General features: G+C 42.3%; 1 protein-coding gene across 1 annotated transcript; it reads right to left on the minus strand.

Moving 5' to 3' along the window:
• Positions 1–684: 684 nt before the first annotated feature.
• orc1 (origin recognition complex, subunit 1) lies at positions 685–15,300 on the minus strand. The gene is made up of 17 exons (XM_067513824.1): positions 15,015–15,300; positions 13,277–13,404; positions 12,828–13,000; positions 12,073–12,517; positions 11,162–11,420; positions 8,651–8,713; positions 8,327–8,434; positions 7,243–7,495; positions 6,821–6,945; positions 6,481–6,582; positions 6,165–6,336; positions 5,973–6,080; positions 4,642–4,791; positions 2,564–2,683; positions 2,299–2,468; positions 2,014–2,101; positions 685–1,321 (listed from the first exon to the last, which is right to left on the minus strand). The coding sequence occupies exons 1-17, from the start codon at positions 15,107–15,109 to the stop codon at positions 1,127–1,129; spliced, it is 2,754 nt and encodes a 917-aa protein (XP_067369925.1). The 5' UTR covers positions 15,110–15,300; the 3' UTR covers positions 685–1,126.
• Positions 15,301–16,629: the final 1,329 nt, after the last annotated feature.

The raw sequence follows: 16,629 nt of genomic DNA on the forward strand, positions 1-16,629 counted from the left end.
ACAGACATATTGGCCATTAGCAAGTATATTTAAAGCTCACAGATGTCGACTTTAATTTAAAATTTCATTTCATTTTTATGTAGTCAGCAGCACTTTTCATTTTTCAAACTTGACCTAATCAGGCAGGAACCGGAGACCTGAGAACAGACATTGTACAGTTCACACAATGCACGTGCTGAAGCCCTTTACATGTCCGCGATGACCTCTTGACATTTCAATGCAAGTAATGCAGTAATGAACCAAATGGCACCGAATTCTGCAACAGCCTGAAAGTAAATCTAAGTAAAGTTTGTTTGCTCCGGGGTGTTTAAAGGATTTAGTGCTCCGAGTGACAACGTGAGGACCAGGTGGTGGAATACATGACACCATTTCCCCAAAAGTTGGGACACTGTCTACAATGGAAATACACCTGCAATTTGAAAAAAAAAAAAACCCATCAAATTCAAAATTAGAGAATAAGTTTCAACCTTTGACGTGACATTTTTTCAGCCCACTTCGAAGAGGAGAGACAAATCCTTTAAAAGCACAGAAGAAACCATGACCACAACTGAGGCTTAGGATCCCAAACCACAGACCACAGGGGCTGAAAGTGATTTTTGCGTTTTCCCTCCCATTCAGAAATAGTCAGAAAGTGTTAAAACCCCCTGCAAGAAAGACAAATTATGACAGTTGATCTTAAAGTTTTATTGTTTATTCAACTACTGAAACAGAAAAATAACACATTATACAACAATAAAATTAAATTAGAAAGAGCAAAATCTGACACTTCAAATAAACTGGGGACATCACAAGCTCTCCCATTTAAAAACCACAGACACGGGACAAAAAAAAAAAAACGGATTTATTCGGAAAACACATGAAAACAGCTTTAAGTTAATTTTGCAGTAAAACTTGTTTTGCCTGTGCTGATGGGTGGTGGGCTAAAATTGTTAAGAATGTGACGGAAAATATTAAAAATATTTAACGTTGAAAATCCTTAGTTTGATTAGAGGGCAGTTTGTGTCCGGCCTGGATCAGGATCAGACTCTCACCTTCAGAGTTAAAACCTGCGATGCCACCGCAGCACACAGCTATGGTCCCACACCCCTGTTCCCATGTGGTTTCAGCTAAACCGATGGTGGCCCCCTCAGTCGGCCTTCAGGGCGAAGAGCACGTCGTCCTGGCTGATGTTGAGGCGAACCCGCTGCAGGACCCCCAGGCGACTGGGCTCCAGCAGCAGCAGCCTGCAGGCTCCCAAACGCTGACACACGGCCAGGCTCTCCGACACGCTGACGGGCTGTAGACCCTCCACCCGACACAGAGCCTGGTGCTGCACGAAAACCTGGGAAACCATGTTCACGATCAGATTCACAGTCTGAATCACACCAAACTGCAAATCCAATTAGACCAGATCTTGTGTCACTTAATTTTTAAATGGGCACAGACTCAATCAGGATTTTTTCTGAGTTCAAAATGTTTCATTTAATCTCTAAACATTTCCCGGCAGTGTACCATAAAATTATTCCAGAGGATTCACACATTAAGTGAATGCACAGTGAACACAGAGGCAACAGAAGATAGCTGTAAAGACTAACAGCTAAAAATGAGAAATGGATTTAAATCTGACGAGCAACCTTTGCAGCAGTGACAGTGTTTGATATTCAATGATCTCTGGAGTGGGTCATTTTTGGACCAGCGGACATTAGTAAGCCTGCTTCTTCGACGCCCTCTTCTAAGTCTATGGTGTTCTTATAACTTATCAGTTTAGAGTTACGGGATGTGATTGTGGTGGTACTGCACGGCTGCTGGTGGGTAAATTAATGTGCTCTTCATCACAGTTTCCCCAACATCTTTACAAGAAATCGAAAAAAGTTGTTCATTTGCCACTAAGGGGGTTATTGCTATTGCTCATTCTGTGTTCTCATACTGAAACCAGTTCAGAACAGTCCTGCAGCAGGTACAGAACCTGTGAAAACACATTCTGGATGCAGAAGTTGGATTTTCTGCATCTTTGTGCGACTATTTTATCGTCACCTGTTGGAAAGTGGCCTCCTCCAATCCCAGCCGCCGAAACTCAGCAATGAGCGCCCTGAGGAAGAGCTGCTCCTGCACTGACGCACATCTGAAAACACACACCAGTCACTTAATCTCATCACAGCTACTGATGCACAGATTTAATAATCCATCCATCTTTTCCTTAGTGTGGGAATCGAAACAGAAATATGCAGCAATGCAAAAAAAGGGTGCTGTTTAGTGTTTTGTTTTTATTAGTACTTTTGCAGCTTGTAGCTACATTTCTGAGAAAAAAGAAAATCTCACTTGATGGCAGTGATGTAAGCAGAAGAAAACATCTCATTGAGTGCCTCCATCACGTGACTCATTCCCACTAATCCTTTGGCAGAGGGGTCGGCGGCAGAGTGCTCGCAGATCTCCGTCGCCCTGCGGCAAATGTCCAAACACCGGCGAGCGTCTCCCGACAGAGCAGCCACCTGCCGGAGGGGAGCGTCAGTGAGATCTGTCTGAAATCACAACCTAGACACCTGTGAGCGAGGTCAGCTCAGTGGGGAGTTGTAGGAAGCTGTACCTTCCTGGAAACCAGCTGCAGTGCGTCCTCCTCAAACGCCTTCACCTTGTTGAGCCTCGACATGATGATCTGCTGCAGCTGCTTGAAGCTGTAGGGCTGGAACGACATCCGGGTCAAACCCTGGAAACAGTCGCACAGACACAGAAACACGACAGTTTTTGTCATTAATCGAGTGTATTATTTGGCAGGTGCTTTGCTGTTTGTTGGCAGGGCGCAGTGGGCAGGAGGGGCTGTAGACCTGGAGCAGGGGGTTTAGGAAGGAATGTGCTGTAGGTGAGATTCAGAGCTCTGAACCTGACGAAGAACTTTGTTATGAGGCTGCAGAGTTTTGTATGTGATGAGGACGCATAAGATTGTTGCAGAAAACTGGGATCACATCAAAGTGTGAGCGTGGAGCAGCTGCTTTGTGTCGGGCTTCAACGTGAAAACAAAATGATGCAGTCATATCTGCAGAAATCCCTGAAATATTACTGTAATCTCTCAGTCGACAGCTCGTCAACAAACGCACAGCTCTGTTTATGAGGAAGACTGGAACGCTGCTCATTTGGGGAGTGAGCGGAAGTCCCACAAACTGGGGGTCCCTACCTTCCAACGCAATCTGCTGTTCGTTTTCCCGACAGCTGAGAAAGTTTCACAAGCGCTGTGGGCCAAGTTCTACACTTGTTCCAAAGGATGAGTCATCTCCCTCTCCATCATTGTGTAATTCAGCTCTGCATCATCACACTCAAACACAAACTATGCCCTGAGCCCACCCCTCACTAAACAGAATCTGAAAAAAACACTATGAATCACTATTAGTTATGTTCATTTCTTTGTCATTACTGTTACTGTGTGTTGCTGATGTTGAAATAGGATGACACGCAATTCCTGACAATTATCAGATTCTGATTCACAGCATCTGTGCTCACTCATACGGAGGTGTTTCCGATTATTAATTCAGCTTGTGAGTCAGTTAAGACCTTAACAGTACACAACAGTCAAAAAACTATTTTTAAATCTCGTGATGCTACATTTATGGCCGAGGGTTGTTCCTGATTGTCAAACTATTAAAGTGCACATTACTTGTGTCTGCATCTGTGGCCTCTTCGCTCTGCAGCTGTGTGTGTAACTTATTTTTATTATACAACCAATTCCAAAAAAGTTGGGACGATGTGTAAAACAAATAAAAACAGAATGCAGTTATTTGCAAATCTCATCAACCCAATATCTGGAGGAATTTGATGTGTTGCTTCCATCAAATTCCAAACGAGCTGATATTTTCCACGAAATGTTAAACTCTTAGTTTCAAGATCTGATATGCTGTTTATGTTCCATTTGGAATAAAATATGGGTGGATGAGATTTGCATTCTGTTTTTATTTACGTTTTACACATCATCCTAACTTTGGGGAATTGGGGTTATAGTTCCGTTTTTTTGGATAAGCAATATTTATGAAAATAGTTAAACGTTGTCTTTCAGGTCATGTATGACCATCAGCATAAACAGAAGACGAGAACAGCAGCCAGAGGGCTTTAACTGTGGCACCCAGTAACACATACTGCAGAAATGTGCTCATACATAACGTCAATACTCACATTGTTGTACTTGACCTTTACATGGAATGTACCGACCAAAAGTGCTGCTCAAGACTATTAATTTTCAGTTACAGATAAGGGGCTGTTGCTTATGGGGACAACGTGGGGTTTTTTTGGTGGTCTTAAAAGGTTCCTGTGGTTCATGTTGACTATCGGGTGATGGAAAACAGTACGGGAGAAATAGACTAGTTGGCATATTTCTACACCTCCATTACACTATAAAGACCACAAGTGTTACCTGGCAGCTATTCTGGTTTGCTGCTTTTACCCGTTTGATTTTAGCATTAGAAGACATCTATTTTCTGGATTGGTTTGGTTTTCTCAGTGTTCCTGACTTAATAGTACTGAATTGTGTTTGGATCACCGTGTAGGTTTAACGGGTGTGTTCAGTAAAGAAATGACCTATTATGACTGCACATTTTATCACCTTAGAAATATTGTATTTGTTGATAGAGGACCAGGAAACTGAAAATAGTGACACATGCACAGGCTGAGTTCCCTCACCAGTCTGCTGGCCACTCTGTTGATCATGATCCTCTCTGGCAGGTCCATCGTGTTGGCGATTGTTAGCACCACAAGGCGAGCGTGGCGCCGTGTCGGCCAGTCGAACAGGTTGTACATGACGTTCTGCTTCCTTGTCCACAACAGGTCCAACTGCAGAAGTCGAGAACACAAAGCTCAGAGCGTCAGTCTGCTGCCACATGATGAACTCGTAACTTAGTCTAGTTTATACTGAATCCAATATTAAGTATTTATAAGTATTTTCCTTGACTTTTTCTTCCTAAAACGTTGCCAAGTTATAACATAAAGCATTTTTTGCAGCACTGACAAAGTTTAACCAAGCACATGCTCACTCCTCTCCAGAAATTTCTACCATGTCCAGGAAAGATGGACTACTTTTGTTAAATTACACCCCCAATTCCCAAAAAGTAGGGAGGACGTGTAAAGCGTAAATAAAGACAGAATGCAAGGATTTGCAAATGTCATTAACCCATATTTTATGCACAATAAAAACATAAACAACATCAGATATTAAAACTGAGACATTTTACAACTTCATGGAAAATATTAGCTCATTTGAATTTGATGGCAGAAACGCATCTCAAAGAGAGATGAGCGGCAACAAAAGGGCTGGAGAAGTAATTGCTGCAAATCAAAAACAAATACAGCAGCTGACAACTAATTAGGTTAATTGACAACAGGTCAGTAACATGACTGAGTATAAAAGGAGCATTTCAGTGACTTCCACTGAATATTATCTGAATATCCTGTAACACCTGACTAATGTCTGCACACAAGATACAAAGGGGCCTGACCTAGTGAGGTTCTGGGTGTGGAGGTGCTTTCCACTTATTTCACTGTCTATAATTTTTATGGGGATTTCTTCTTCAGTACACACTAGCTTGAGTTGACACTGACATAATCACTCACCTACATTGTTTAGGTGTCACACTGCAACACTGTTAAGGGCCCTACCTTAATTCCAGTCCACAAATGTTTAAAAAAAGATTATCTGAAGGCAAGAAAAGGTGACGCATGCAGCTTTTTAATACAAAACTTTCCTAAAATTGTGTTGAAAAAACATCACGTCTTCAGATGGTTCTTACCGAGTTCCCTCTTTTTAAAGTCATTTTCCTAAACTGCAGCTTAGTGTCTGGGACTGTTTTCATTAACAGAATAATTCAACTGTAGTGCTTTGGGATGTTCAAAATTAAAATTAGAATTAAAAGATAATGAAAGAAATTAAAGATTAAGGTTGAAGTGAACACAACCACTTTCAGTGACATTTATCTTCTTTGTCATTTTGAAAATGCCAACTTATGAATACTTCTTACCTCATCCACCAGCAGCACAGTGGTCTCCTTCCTGGGTGCAGGGTTACTGAAGCGCTTCTCCAGCAGAGCGGCGGCGTGGTCGGCCGTGGCTTTCTGGCCTGTTAGTTTCTGCAGAGACATGACCAGACAGTCATTCAACACAACTTATTCCACCATCAAGAAAATGTGCAGCATTGATGTAACAGGTTCCACCTGCAGGATCTGAACGTAGGACTGATGAGGATCCGTCATCTTCATCCCGTTGATCTCGATGAAGCGGAAAGGAGGGATCTCGTCCATGTCAGTCGCACGCTCCAGACAGCGCATCACCTCATGGACCGTGGCTGTCTTTCCTGTTCCCGGCACACCTGAGATATACATACACCTGAACGACAGCAACACACAGTGAATCTTCTCTCATCACCTGATTTTGATGAATAAATCTGTGACCTACATAAACTGTGACGAGGAGACATTAATAGGCTATTCGGAGCTTGGAAACTTCTAAATAATTCAGTTCGGATCTCACCCTCCTGTGCCGTCAATGATCTTGCTTTCCACAAAGCTGTAGATGTCCTGAAACTCCTGCTCCCTGCAGGGCAGAGACTCTGGCACCGAGGACACGTGCAGCCTGATGAGACAAATACACACCTCAGAGCACAATGTACAGTTGTGTGTGTATAGTTAGTGTGTAGATATTTGACTGACAGACTGAGTAAGTGTTAGTCATTGTTTAAATGTATTAAATGTAGATTAATGCAACCAGGGGGTTTGCAAAACAAATTATTTTTGAATTGTACAGTCATTGAGGTCATGAGGCCCTAATGTGACCTTTGCAACTCACTGTTGTATCAGACTCTTCCTCTCACCTCGTTCTGGCTTCCTCCAGTACATTAGTGGGCTGTCGGGCTGGCAGTGTCCTGCTGGGGATGCTGGGAGTGGCTAGACGTGGTGTCCTTGGTGTCCGTGGTGTCCTTGGTGTGCTGGGTGGGACCTGCCAAAACCAGAAAAGAAATTAGAAGGCACAATGTTAAATTAAACAGACTGACATCTCAATAACTTTTTTCTTTTTTCAACAAATTTCACTATTAAGTTGCCATTCAAAAAAATAAATAAAGGTTTCTTTTTTTGATTTGAAGCCAGATAACCCCAAAAAGAGCAAATACTCTCATACTGCTCTATATTAAGCGACACTGGTTTACAACAAACGAATCACAAATGATCAAATACAAATAAGATGATCCATTTTACACTGTAATAAGATAATAAGGGCTGTCAGTCAGACTTCTACCTTCTTGCTGGGGGTTTTTCGCGGCGTCCTGGTTGATGAGCGAGTTCTCTGCTTGGAATGAGGAGTACGAGACCCAGCAGCAGCATGTCTACTCCTCTTTGCCACTACTTCCTCGTCGCTGTCCAGCCCTGCTTCCTCTTCCCCATCTTCCTCCTCCTCCTCACTGCTGCTCTGTAGCTCCTTCTTGGAAGGAATAAACTCTTCTGTGTCATCTCCATCTGAGTTCAGGTCCTGCTGGTTGTCAAGAAGATTCCTGAACATAGACACAGAAAATCAGAACATTTTCCAACATTTAAAGCAACATGATAATCACCTGCTGTTGATACTTCCTGGCTTAAATGATTATACAATATAAATTTAATTTGTAAATTAGCATCCAGCCTGTTAGGCTGTAAATTGGACGTTAAGCTGAGAATGTCACTTTGGCAAGAGTTTCTGAAGAGCAGCAACGTATAATATTCACCGTCCGTGATTATTCAAAGAAAAAATGTGGTTTACTTTAATATTAAATATATATCCTGACTTCTCCTGAATAACAACTTACAACTGACTGACCAATTGTCAACTTTTTCATACTCATATTTAAATTCTAAGTGTGTATTTACTTTGTGGCATCACTTTGAACTATACTACTAACATGTTCCTAACATTTGTTTGTTGATCAGCTACGGTTTTACTTCCTTTTCCTGTTGTCATTTTGTTGTGAAGCGTTTTGTAACCTGGGTACAGAAAAGTTCTATGTAAATAAACTGTGCTTTGTTCAACTAAAAGCTGAGAAATGGTTTTCCTATGGAGAGCTTACCAAATGTTATCCAACCAGATTAAGACAGGGCAGCTATAACAAGGAGGTCAGAGGTCATCAGGTCTCTAGTAAATAGGAGGACCCAGTAACAGACAATGATGGCAGACAACTGACGTTAACAGGAATGAGGTTGTTAATCTCAAGAGAAGACACTGGTCAAGCTATGAGTTTAGAAAGGCTGTTCCAGACCAAAGTCAACCACCTTAACAGCAGCCTGTATCCTTTATCTGCAGCCAGGTGCCTTTAATTGTGACAGTATGACGAGTATGTCCCTGCACTCACAGCTGTTTCCTGATGCGAGACGACACCAGCTGGGCCGACTTCCTCTTGGAGCTCCTCGGTGTGACAGCGTCTGTCAGCATCGGAGAGCTTTCACTTTCCACCTCAGCGCTGCGTAGAGCCCGTAGAAATGTGCAGAAGTAAAAGTGTAACCATCGGCATTTTACTGATACCACTGTAACAAGCAAAACATTATATCCCCCCATTTTTCTAATTTCAGGTTGAGTGTCATCAAAATAAACCTCCACACCGGAGCATGTCACAGTTGGATTTAAAGAAGACTCCTCTCACCAAGGCCCGTTTTCACTGACAATGTGTCGTACTCACAGCACTCCCAGAGCAGGTTCCTTCAGAGTTCTCGGTTCTTTCAGCCGGGAAGGAGTGGTGGCTCTGAAAAACAGACCGATGTGAGATTAGTGAGGTTATGGTCCACTTTATTATCCAACTGAACATCCGATCTAAATGTGCTCCATTTCTATCTCTTCCACTGAAACACCAAGCACCAATTCACCCTGATGTGCACTCACAACTCTAACAGACAAACACACAAATGACAAACTGGTGTTTTTCTAATTTCCCGATACACCTTTTTGTGCTCCAGATTCCCAGCATCCCCCGAGCAGCTGAGAGGGAAAAGGAAGGAGGGGACACTTAAAGATGAGAGAGTTACACTGAAGCTGGCGTGTTAAGCTCAACCTCTGCAGTTCTGAAGTGCTCTGTATCAAACGTCTGTCCCCTCGTTCATTGTCCTGAGGGAACTGCTTGTTTTTACACCCAGTTCGATTTTCCTGTGAGGAGGCTGCTTTCAGCTGATGGTGTTAAGACATAGAAACAACACTAATGCATCATTGTGCAAATGTTGTTGGCGTCTGTGTCTCTCTCTGTTACTTCTATTTAACAATCCCTTCAGGAATTCCTGATGCCATGATCACAGCAATTCATTACCGATTACTGAATCACTTTTTTTCCCCCTGGAAAGCTGTTGTGAAAGCCTGGAGGGACCAATTTTTATATTCTTCCCATTACTGCATCTGAATGAAACTCAGAGCAAGTGCAAAAAATCTCAAGTTTCAATACATTTTCCATATTTAATAATGTGCAGGGGGGAAAAAAAAAGGATCAGAACTGGGTGATTTTAAACGTGCAGCAGCCGAAACTAACAGCTGTTCCCCCGACTCACTTCTGCCCTCTGGTGGCACAGTGTCTCCTCGGGGTTGCACGTCTTCCTGGGGTTTTAACAGAGCTGCTCTGTAGCTCTGCCTCCATCTCATCACCCTGCTGAGGACTGATAGAGGCACCAACATTTCACTCTCTGTTTAAAAGACCTGTTTCTCTGAATAAAATAACATTATTTTGGGTTTAACCTGGGTTCTCCCAGCTAAAAAGCTAGCAGACGTTTAATAGACACTCACTGGTCCCTTTATTAGGTACACCTGTGCAATCTAATTCAATCCAATACGAATAACGAATTCTACTTTTACAAATATACATAATTATAAAAGTTATAATTTATGAAGTTTTTAAGCTGAAATTGTCAGTAAGGTGATAATTTACAGTGGGAGTGGATTTATTACGTATAAAGGGTTGTTTTAATGTTTTGACCAGTCTAACATTGCAGCCAACTCAATGGCAGTAGAGGGGCTCTTTATGTGTGGTTTAAAGCTGTGCAAGTAAATGGACTTTGGGTGGAATATTTTTTAGTATAAGGCTCGTCGCATTATACATCAATGAGAGTGGACATAATTTCAAAACATGTTACAAACCCTATTCCACAGAAACTGGGATGACATTTCGATGACAGCAACACATCTCAAAATCGTTGGAAGAGGGCGATGTCCACCATTGTGATGCATCCCCTCTTCTTTTAACAACGGTTTGTAAACGCCTGGGAAGTGAGGAGATCCGCTGCTGGAGATTACCAGAGGAATGTTGTCCAGTTCTTGTGTGATGCAGGATTCTAGCTGCTCAACCTTTGTTGCTGGATATTTTGTTTTACGATCCACCAAATGTTTTCTATGGGTGAAAAGTCTGGACTGCAGTCAGGCCAGTTCAGCACCCAGACTCTTCTCCTGTGAAGCCATGTTGTTGTGATATCTGGATTGGAGCATATGTTGCTCTAAAACCTCTATGTACTTTTCAGCATTATGGAGCCTTTCCAGATGTGTAAGCTGCCCACAGCATAGGCACCAATTCACCTCCACACCATCAGAGATGCAGGGTTTTGAACTGTGCGCTGATAACAAGCTGGATGGTTCATGGATTGATACTGTATGATACAGCTTGTAGAACATTTTTCTGAAATTGTTTCCTAATTGTTTTGATGCAGTTTGTCACAGATTGGTGAACCTCTGCCCATCTTTACATTGAAGAGGCTCTGCCTCTCTGAAATGCTCCTTTTATAACCAGTCATGTTACTGACCTGTTGCCAGTTAACTTAGTTCTCAAATGCTCCTCCATTTGTTGTTTTATTTGCAGCAATTTCTTTTCCAGCCTTTTTATTTGTTCATGTTCCAACTTTTGAGAGGTTTTGCTGACATCGAATTCATAAAGAGCTAATGTTTTCCATGAAATGGTAAAATTTCTCAGTTTTAACATCTGATATGTTGTTTATGTTCTCTTGTGAATGAAATATGGGTTGATGAGATTTGCATATCATTGCATTGTTTTCATTAACGTTTTACACATCGTCCTAACTTTTTTTGATTTTAAGTTATAACATTATCACTTTCATTAAGCAGGATTTATTTGGTGCCGGATTAGTTTTAGCTCGTTGTTCCTAATACACACTAGAGTGCTTAGTTTAACAAACTGTGCAGTAAAAACTATGTAGACACTTACCTGGTGGAGTCGTCTCTGGCAGATGATGGAGGACTGTCCATCTCGGACATTTTTTTGAGGACAACGGTGGAAGGCTTCAGGGTGATGGTGTCCAGAGCGGTCGGGGCTCTGTGGGCCTTCTTGAGGGGGGTGAGGCTGAATGTGAGGGGCAGTGCCTGATGAGGGGAGGACGACAGCCTCTGAGCCAACATCACCTCCTTCTCCAGCTCCTCATCCAGCAGCTGATTCAGGTCGTCTGGAGGGATCAACTTCTCTGGAGCTGAGGGGACGAGGAAACAAGCACCTCATAAGAAACCAAAACTACTACAGCTGAAACCAGTGATCGTCCATGGAATATTAAACAACCAATGGGATAGAAATCATGAACTTCATACTTTTTTTTTTGTTTTAAGATCAATATAAAAGAAATTGTATTACTTTTAAACACAAAGATTACTAAATATTAATCTTTAATCTCTTTTGCATTGGTCTCGTCGTCTTATTGTCCTCGTTTGGTGTTACTGGTCAACTTCTACTTTAATTTCTTTTAATACTCTTTTCTGTGAGCATTATTATTGCTGATTTGACTGTTTGTCATCCTTACTTTGTACAACTTTCTTCAGCTTAAATCATCTGTAAAGCACTTTGAAATGCATTAATCTGTAGAAAAGGTGCTGAATGAATAAAGTATTAACTGACTGATATTACAGACACTGTGTAGTATAGGTACTTTTAGACTTGAAGTACTTCTACTTGAGTGAATATAATACATACACCAGTGGTGCAGTATGTCTTTAGTCGACAACTTTCACTTTTACTGAAAACTAACTTACTTTGATTTTGTGTGTGGACTCTTGGGCAACACAAAGGAACCTTTTCCACAGACATATGAACAAGTTTCTGAAAGGTGACTTCTTTTTAAAAACACTTACTGTTGAGCTCCAGTTTCTTGCGAACTCCAGGCGTCCTGGCCGAAGCGTTCCTCCTCTTGGCGCTCAGACATTTTGAAGCCGAGTATTTGGTGGCAGAGTGCAGGGACTCTGCCTCCACAGGCCGGGCCTTCCCGGCACTCATAGTGGCTCTGCTGTATCTCACCTCTCCTGAAGCGGCCCTGTGTATGACAGCAGGGTCGGGTGTGGGCAGAGCATGCCGAAAGGCGCCTCGTACTGCTGGAGCTGCTGCCGGTGGGGAGCAGGGAGGTGAGGGGGGAAGGGACTGTCTGGAGTGGGGAGGAGGGGAGGAAGCTGGAGAAAGATCAGACTCCACCACAGCGGCATCCACCACTTTGAAGGTCTTAGAGTCCCAGGACAGCTTCACATACAGACTGTCATTTTCAGCAGGGTCAGGAAATGGAGATGCTCCATCCAGGTGCTTCACCTTGAAGTAAGGGGAGAGGAAGTTAAAGGGTTTACTCAAAATACAAAAAAAGAGTTTCTTCATTACTTCTAATACTTATTTATGCTTTATTTGTGAGGTTTGCATTTGCAGCTGTAGTAACAATTTAGTCGTTGTGCATTTAGATCAACCATCATCGGCAGGTTCCAGAATAAAGGTTCCTTTGAAGGCACATGAAGGGCCAGTACTAAGGCAGTACGTAACAGTACGACCATGCTGACGCAGAAGACATACACAGCAACACATGCTGATCTTTTGTGTCATGACTGATCAGTTTCATCCTACAGTTCACCTGCACAGGTCTGAGGATGGACTCTGCATCAACCTCATCGTCACAGCTGCGACTCTGATAGTAGAAGATCTCTTGTGGATGAGGGTCTCTGCCCAGCAGCTTCAGTTTGTTTGGAGGCACTTCGGACACCCGAACAAACCACTGCACCATGGCTTTCTTCTGCTTTCCACTCTCTGAAACAACAAGATGTAGTGTTGGGTTCTTGTGTCATATTGGAAGTATCATTATAATAATGAGCTTCTGACTTTTAAACACTGTTCCTGTCTACTTGGAAATAATAGTTATGTGTGGAAAAGCACAGATATGCAGGATTAAATTTTTACCTATAAACCTAAATCGGGAAAAAAAAAGATAATTTTGATGCTTGACATCAGACAAAGACCATTATTCTCTGCAGTTAAACCCAAGATAAGTGGATGTTGTGGGCACCTCTACCATCTCCAACTCACCATCGCCAAACAGCCTGACGACTTTGGCCACGTACGGGTTGTCTTCATCTTCGCCCTCTATGAGAATGTGCTGGCCCGTGTGAATGACGGTGGTCCTCGGGAGACCCTCCACGCTGATGGCCAAGGAGCTGGCACACACAAAATGACAAATGAACAGCTGCACTGAAACACATCCAGTTTGATTACGAAAGCTGGATTTTCACAATAAAAATATCTGCAGCCTTTGACACTACAACCTCGCTCTCAATATAAAAAAAAAAAAACTACTCTTCCACACGTTCGTATGCACTTAAATCGATTAAAAGAGGATTTCAGTTTGTGTTTGGGGTTGATTCAGTCTTGGAGGCTGTTTTTTGTGCTGCTGTTTAACTGTAGTGCAGACACAAGATTCTGTTATGTAGCCGGTCTTCACTGATATACTTAACGTGGTGAACAAAATAATAGATTTAAAAAACAGTTTCATAACATGCAGTTACAGCCAAACAATCAATCCCAATATCAGATTCTACTCTGGTTTCTATAACCATTTGTTTTGCTCACAATTTGTCACCTTCCAGCTGTGCAGACGTAGGTACAGAAACAGGTTAAAGTTGGAAGTGGGTTATTTCTCTTAATGCAAATGTCAGAATTTCACTGCTGTACCCTAACAGAGCTGAATAATTATAAATTAAATTAATTATAGTATAGGAAGATGTAGGAGGAGATTGATGGATTGAATGATAGAGAATATGAATTTAGTTGGTGTGAGAGAAGAGGATAGGATTAGATGGAGGCAGATGATTCGTTGTGGCGAATCATCTGAAAGGGAACAGCCGAAAGGAAAAGAGACATTTTGAGTCAACTGTTATTTGCTCCATTAGTTCCCCTTAGTTCAATTATGAATTCCTGGTAGATCTCAATATTTTAATATTAGAATAGTTGTCACATATTTTCTGTCGATTTGACCTTTAGGGTTTCAGGCCTGCTTCACTTTCTGTGTCTGTGTCTTTTCATTGATTGTTTATTGCTTTGTGTGGCACTGTACTTCTAATGTTTAATGCTCAAAGAATGTAGGATCATTTCATTTTTCACAATTCTTCTGCACCATAATCCATATTCTATGGATTCTAAAAATGCCACACTAAAGGCAAGAAAATACACTGGAATATATTTTGCCTTTCCACGTTCATTTTCTGTATCAGATGACTTTATAGTGATGTTGCGTGGCCCTGAGATCATTGTGTCTCTTTGTAGCAATATGAAAGTCTTTTTAAAATGGAAAACATCCAGAAATCCTTTAGTCCCTTGGCTTGTGCACTGTACACCTGCTCAGTAACCCCGGCATATTTAAAGGTTACCACGAGTTACTGGACATGTACTATATTCAATCTTGATTAATTCGATTTAATCTCAAAAACTAACTGTAACCTATATGCACGTGGCTACAGAGATGCTGAGGTTTAAGTAGAAAAAGATTAACACACCGAAGCGTGTTTAATTGTATTGCATTTTGTAAGAACAGGGCAAACCACAGTGCTACATAAATGTAACACAGGCACATAGGATGTAAAGTATCTGGACTGGAAACAAACGGTGCAGACACTGAGCCCTAGTGAGTGATGAGAGCTCTCTGAAAGCAGCCACGTAACAGCCCGCCGTCGTTTTCTGGATACGGGTGGTGTCAAATAAAGAGACAACATGCAACCGTGTAAAGAGTTCTGCTCCGACCAAAACACAAATCCTCACTGACGTTACTCACCCATAGTCATAGGTTTTTAACTTCCTGTTGAAACTCAGAGGCTCCCCAAGCCACCTGTACACTCTTCGGACTCGGAGTCTGGTGAAATATTTCATCACGATTCTTGTATCTGCTCCAAGGGCTCAGAAACCACCGAAATCACGGAAATCAACGCTAAAACACAACGAAAGCTGCGGTCTGAAGCCGCTTTAATTCAGAATAAGGAGCGAAAACGACGACTTGTGTAAACAGTCCGGAGACAAGACGCCGCCACAGCATTTCGCGCGAAAATTGCGTCGCTTCCGTTTCTTCTTCTTTGTTTCTAAAGGCGGCGAGGAACCAGCGAGTCAAGAGCTTTACCGCCACCTACTGCACCGACACCAAATAAAAGTACAAATACCTGTCTTAAGTAGTAGTACAACTAAAAAATTCTAATTCCAATTCGTATTTCAATTAATTTACTTAAGTTAAAGTACATGTTCTAAAAGTACAAGTACTCCTCTTCTCCACTCTGGCCAGGTTACTAATAGAAACAATGTATTGAAACACTGTTGAAATTGATGCTGTTGATAACATGAATGTACATACTTGTTTCACATGTGCCTCATAAATGAGGTTTCTGGAAACATCTAAAATGCTCAGGTCTTGTTAAGGTTAATTAATGTACAGATTCAAGGAGAAAACCTCATTTCTGACTTCTTCTTCTTCTTCTTTTCCTTTCGGCTGTTCTCTTTCAGGAGTCGCCACAGCGAATCATGTGCCTCCATCTAACTCTATCCTCTGCATCCTCTTCACTCACACCAACTAACTTCATGTCCTCTCTCACTACATCCATAAATGTCCTCTTTGCTCTTCCTCTAGACCTCCTGCCTGGCAGCTCCAACCTCAGCATCCTTCTACCGATATATTCACAGTTTCTCCTCTGAACATGTCCAAACCACCTCAATCTGGCCTCTCTGACTTTATCTCCAACACATCTAACATGATCTGTCCCTCTGATGTCCTCATTCCTGATCCTGTCCATCCTCGTCACTCCCAAACAGAACCTCAACATCTTAAGCTCTGCTACCTCCAGCTCTGCCTCCTGTCTTTTCTTCAGTGCCACAGTCTCTAAGCGGAACAACATCGCTGGTCTCACCACCGTCTTGAACATCTTTCCTTTCATCCTCGCTGATACTCTTTTATCACACAACACACCTGACACTTTTCTCCACCCGTTCCAACCTGCCTGCACTCGCCTCTTCACCTCTTTTCCACACTCACCGTTGCTCTGAACCGTTGACCCTAACTACTTAAAGTCCTGCACCTTCTTCACCTCTGCTCCCTGTAACCTCACCGTTCCACCTGGGTCCCTCTCATTCACACACATGTATTCTGTCTTGCTGCGGCTAAGCTTCATTCCTCTGTTTTCCAGAGCAGACCTCCACCTCTCTAGATTTTCCTCCACCTGCTCCCTGCTCTCACTACAAATAACAATGTCATCTGCAAACATCATAGTCCAGGGAGATTCTTGTCTAACCTCATCTGTCAGTCTGTCCATCACCAGAGCAAACAAGAAGGGGCTCAGAGCCGATCCTTGATGCAGACCCACCTCCACTTTGAACTCCTCTGTCACACCTACAGCACAACTCACCAC

This window comes from Channa argus, chromosome 8, assembly GCF_033026475.1.
Source record: "Channa argus isolate prfri chromosome 8, Channa argus male v1.0, whole genome shotgun sequence".
NCBI lineage: Eukaryota > Metazoa > Chordata > Actinopteri > Anabantiformes > Channidae > Channa > Channa argus.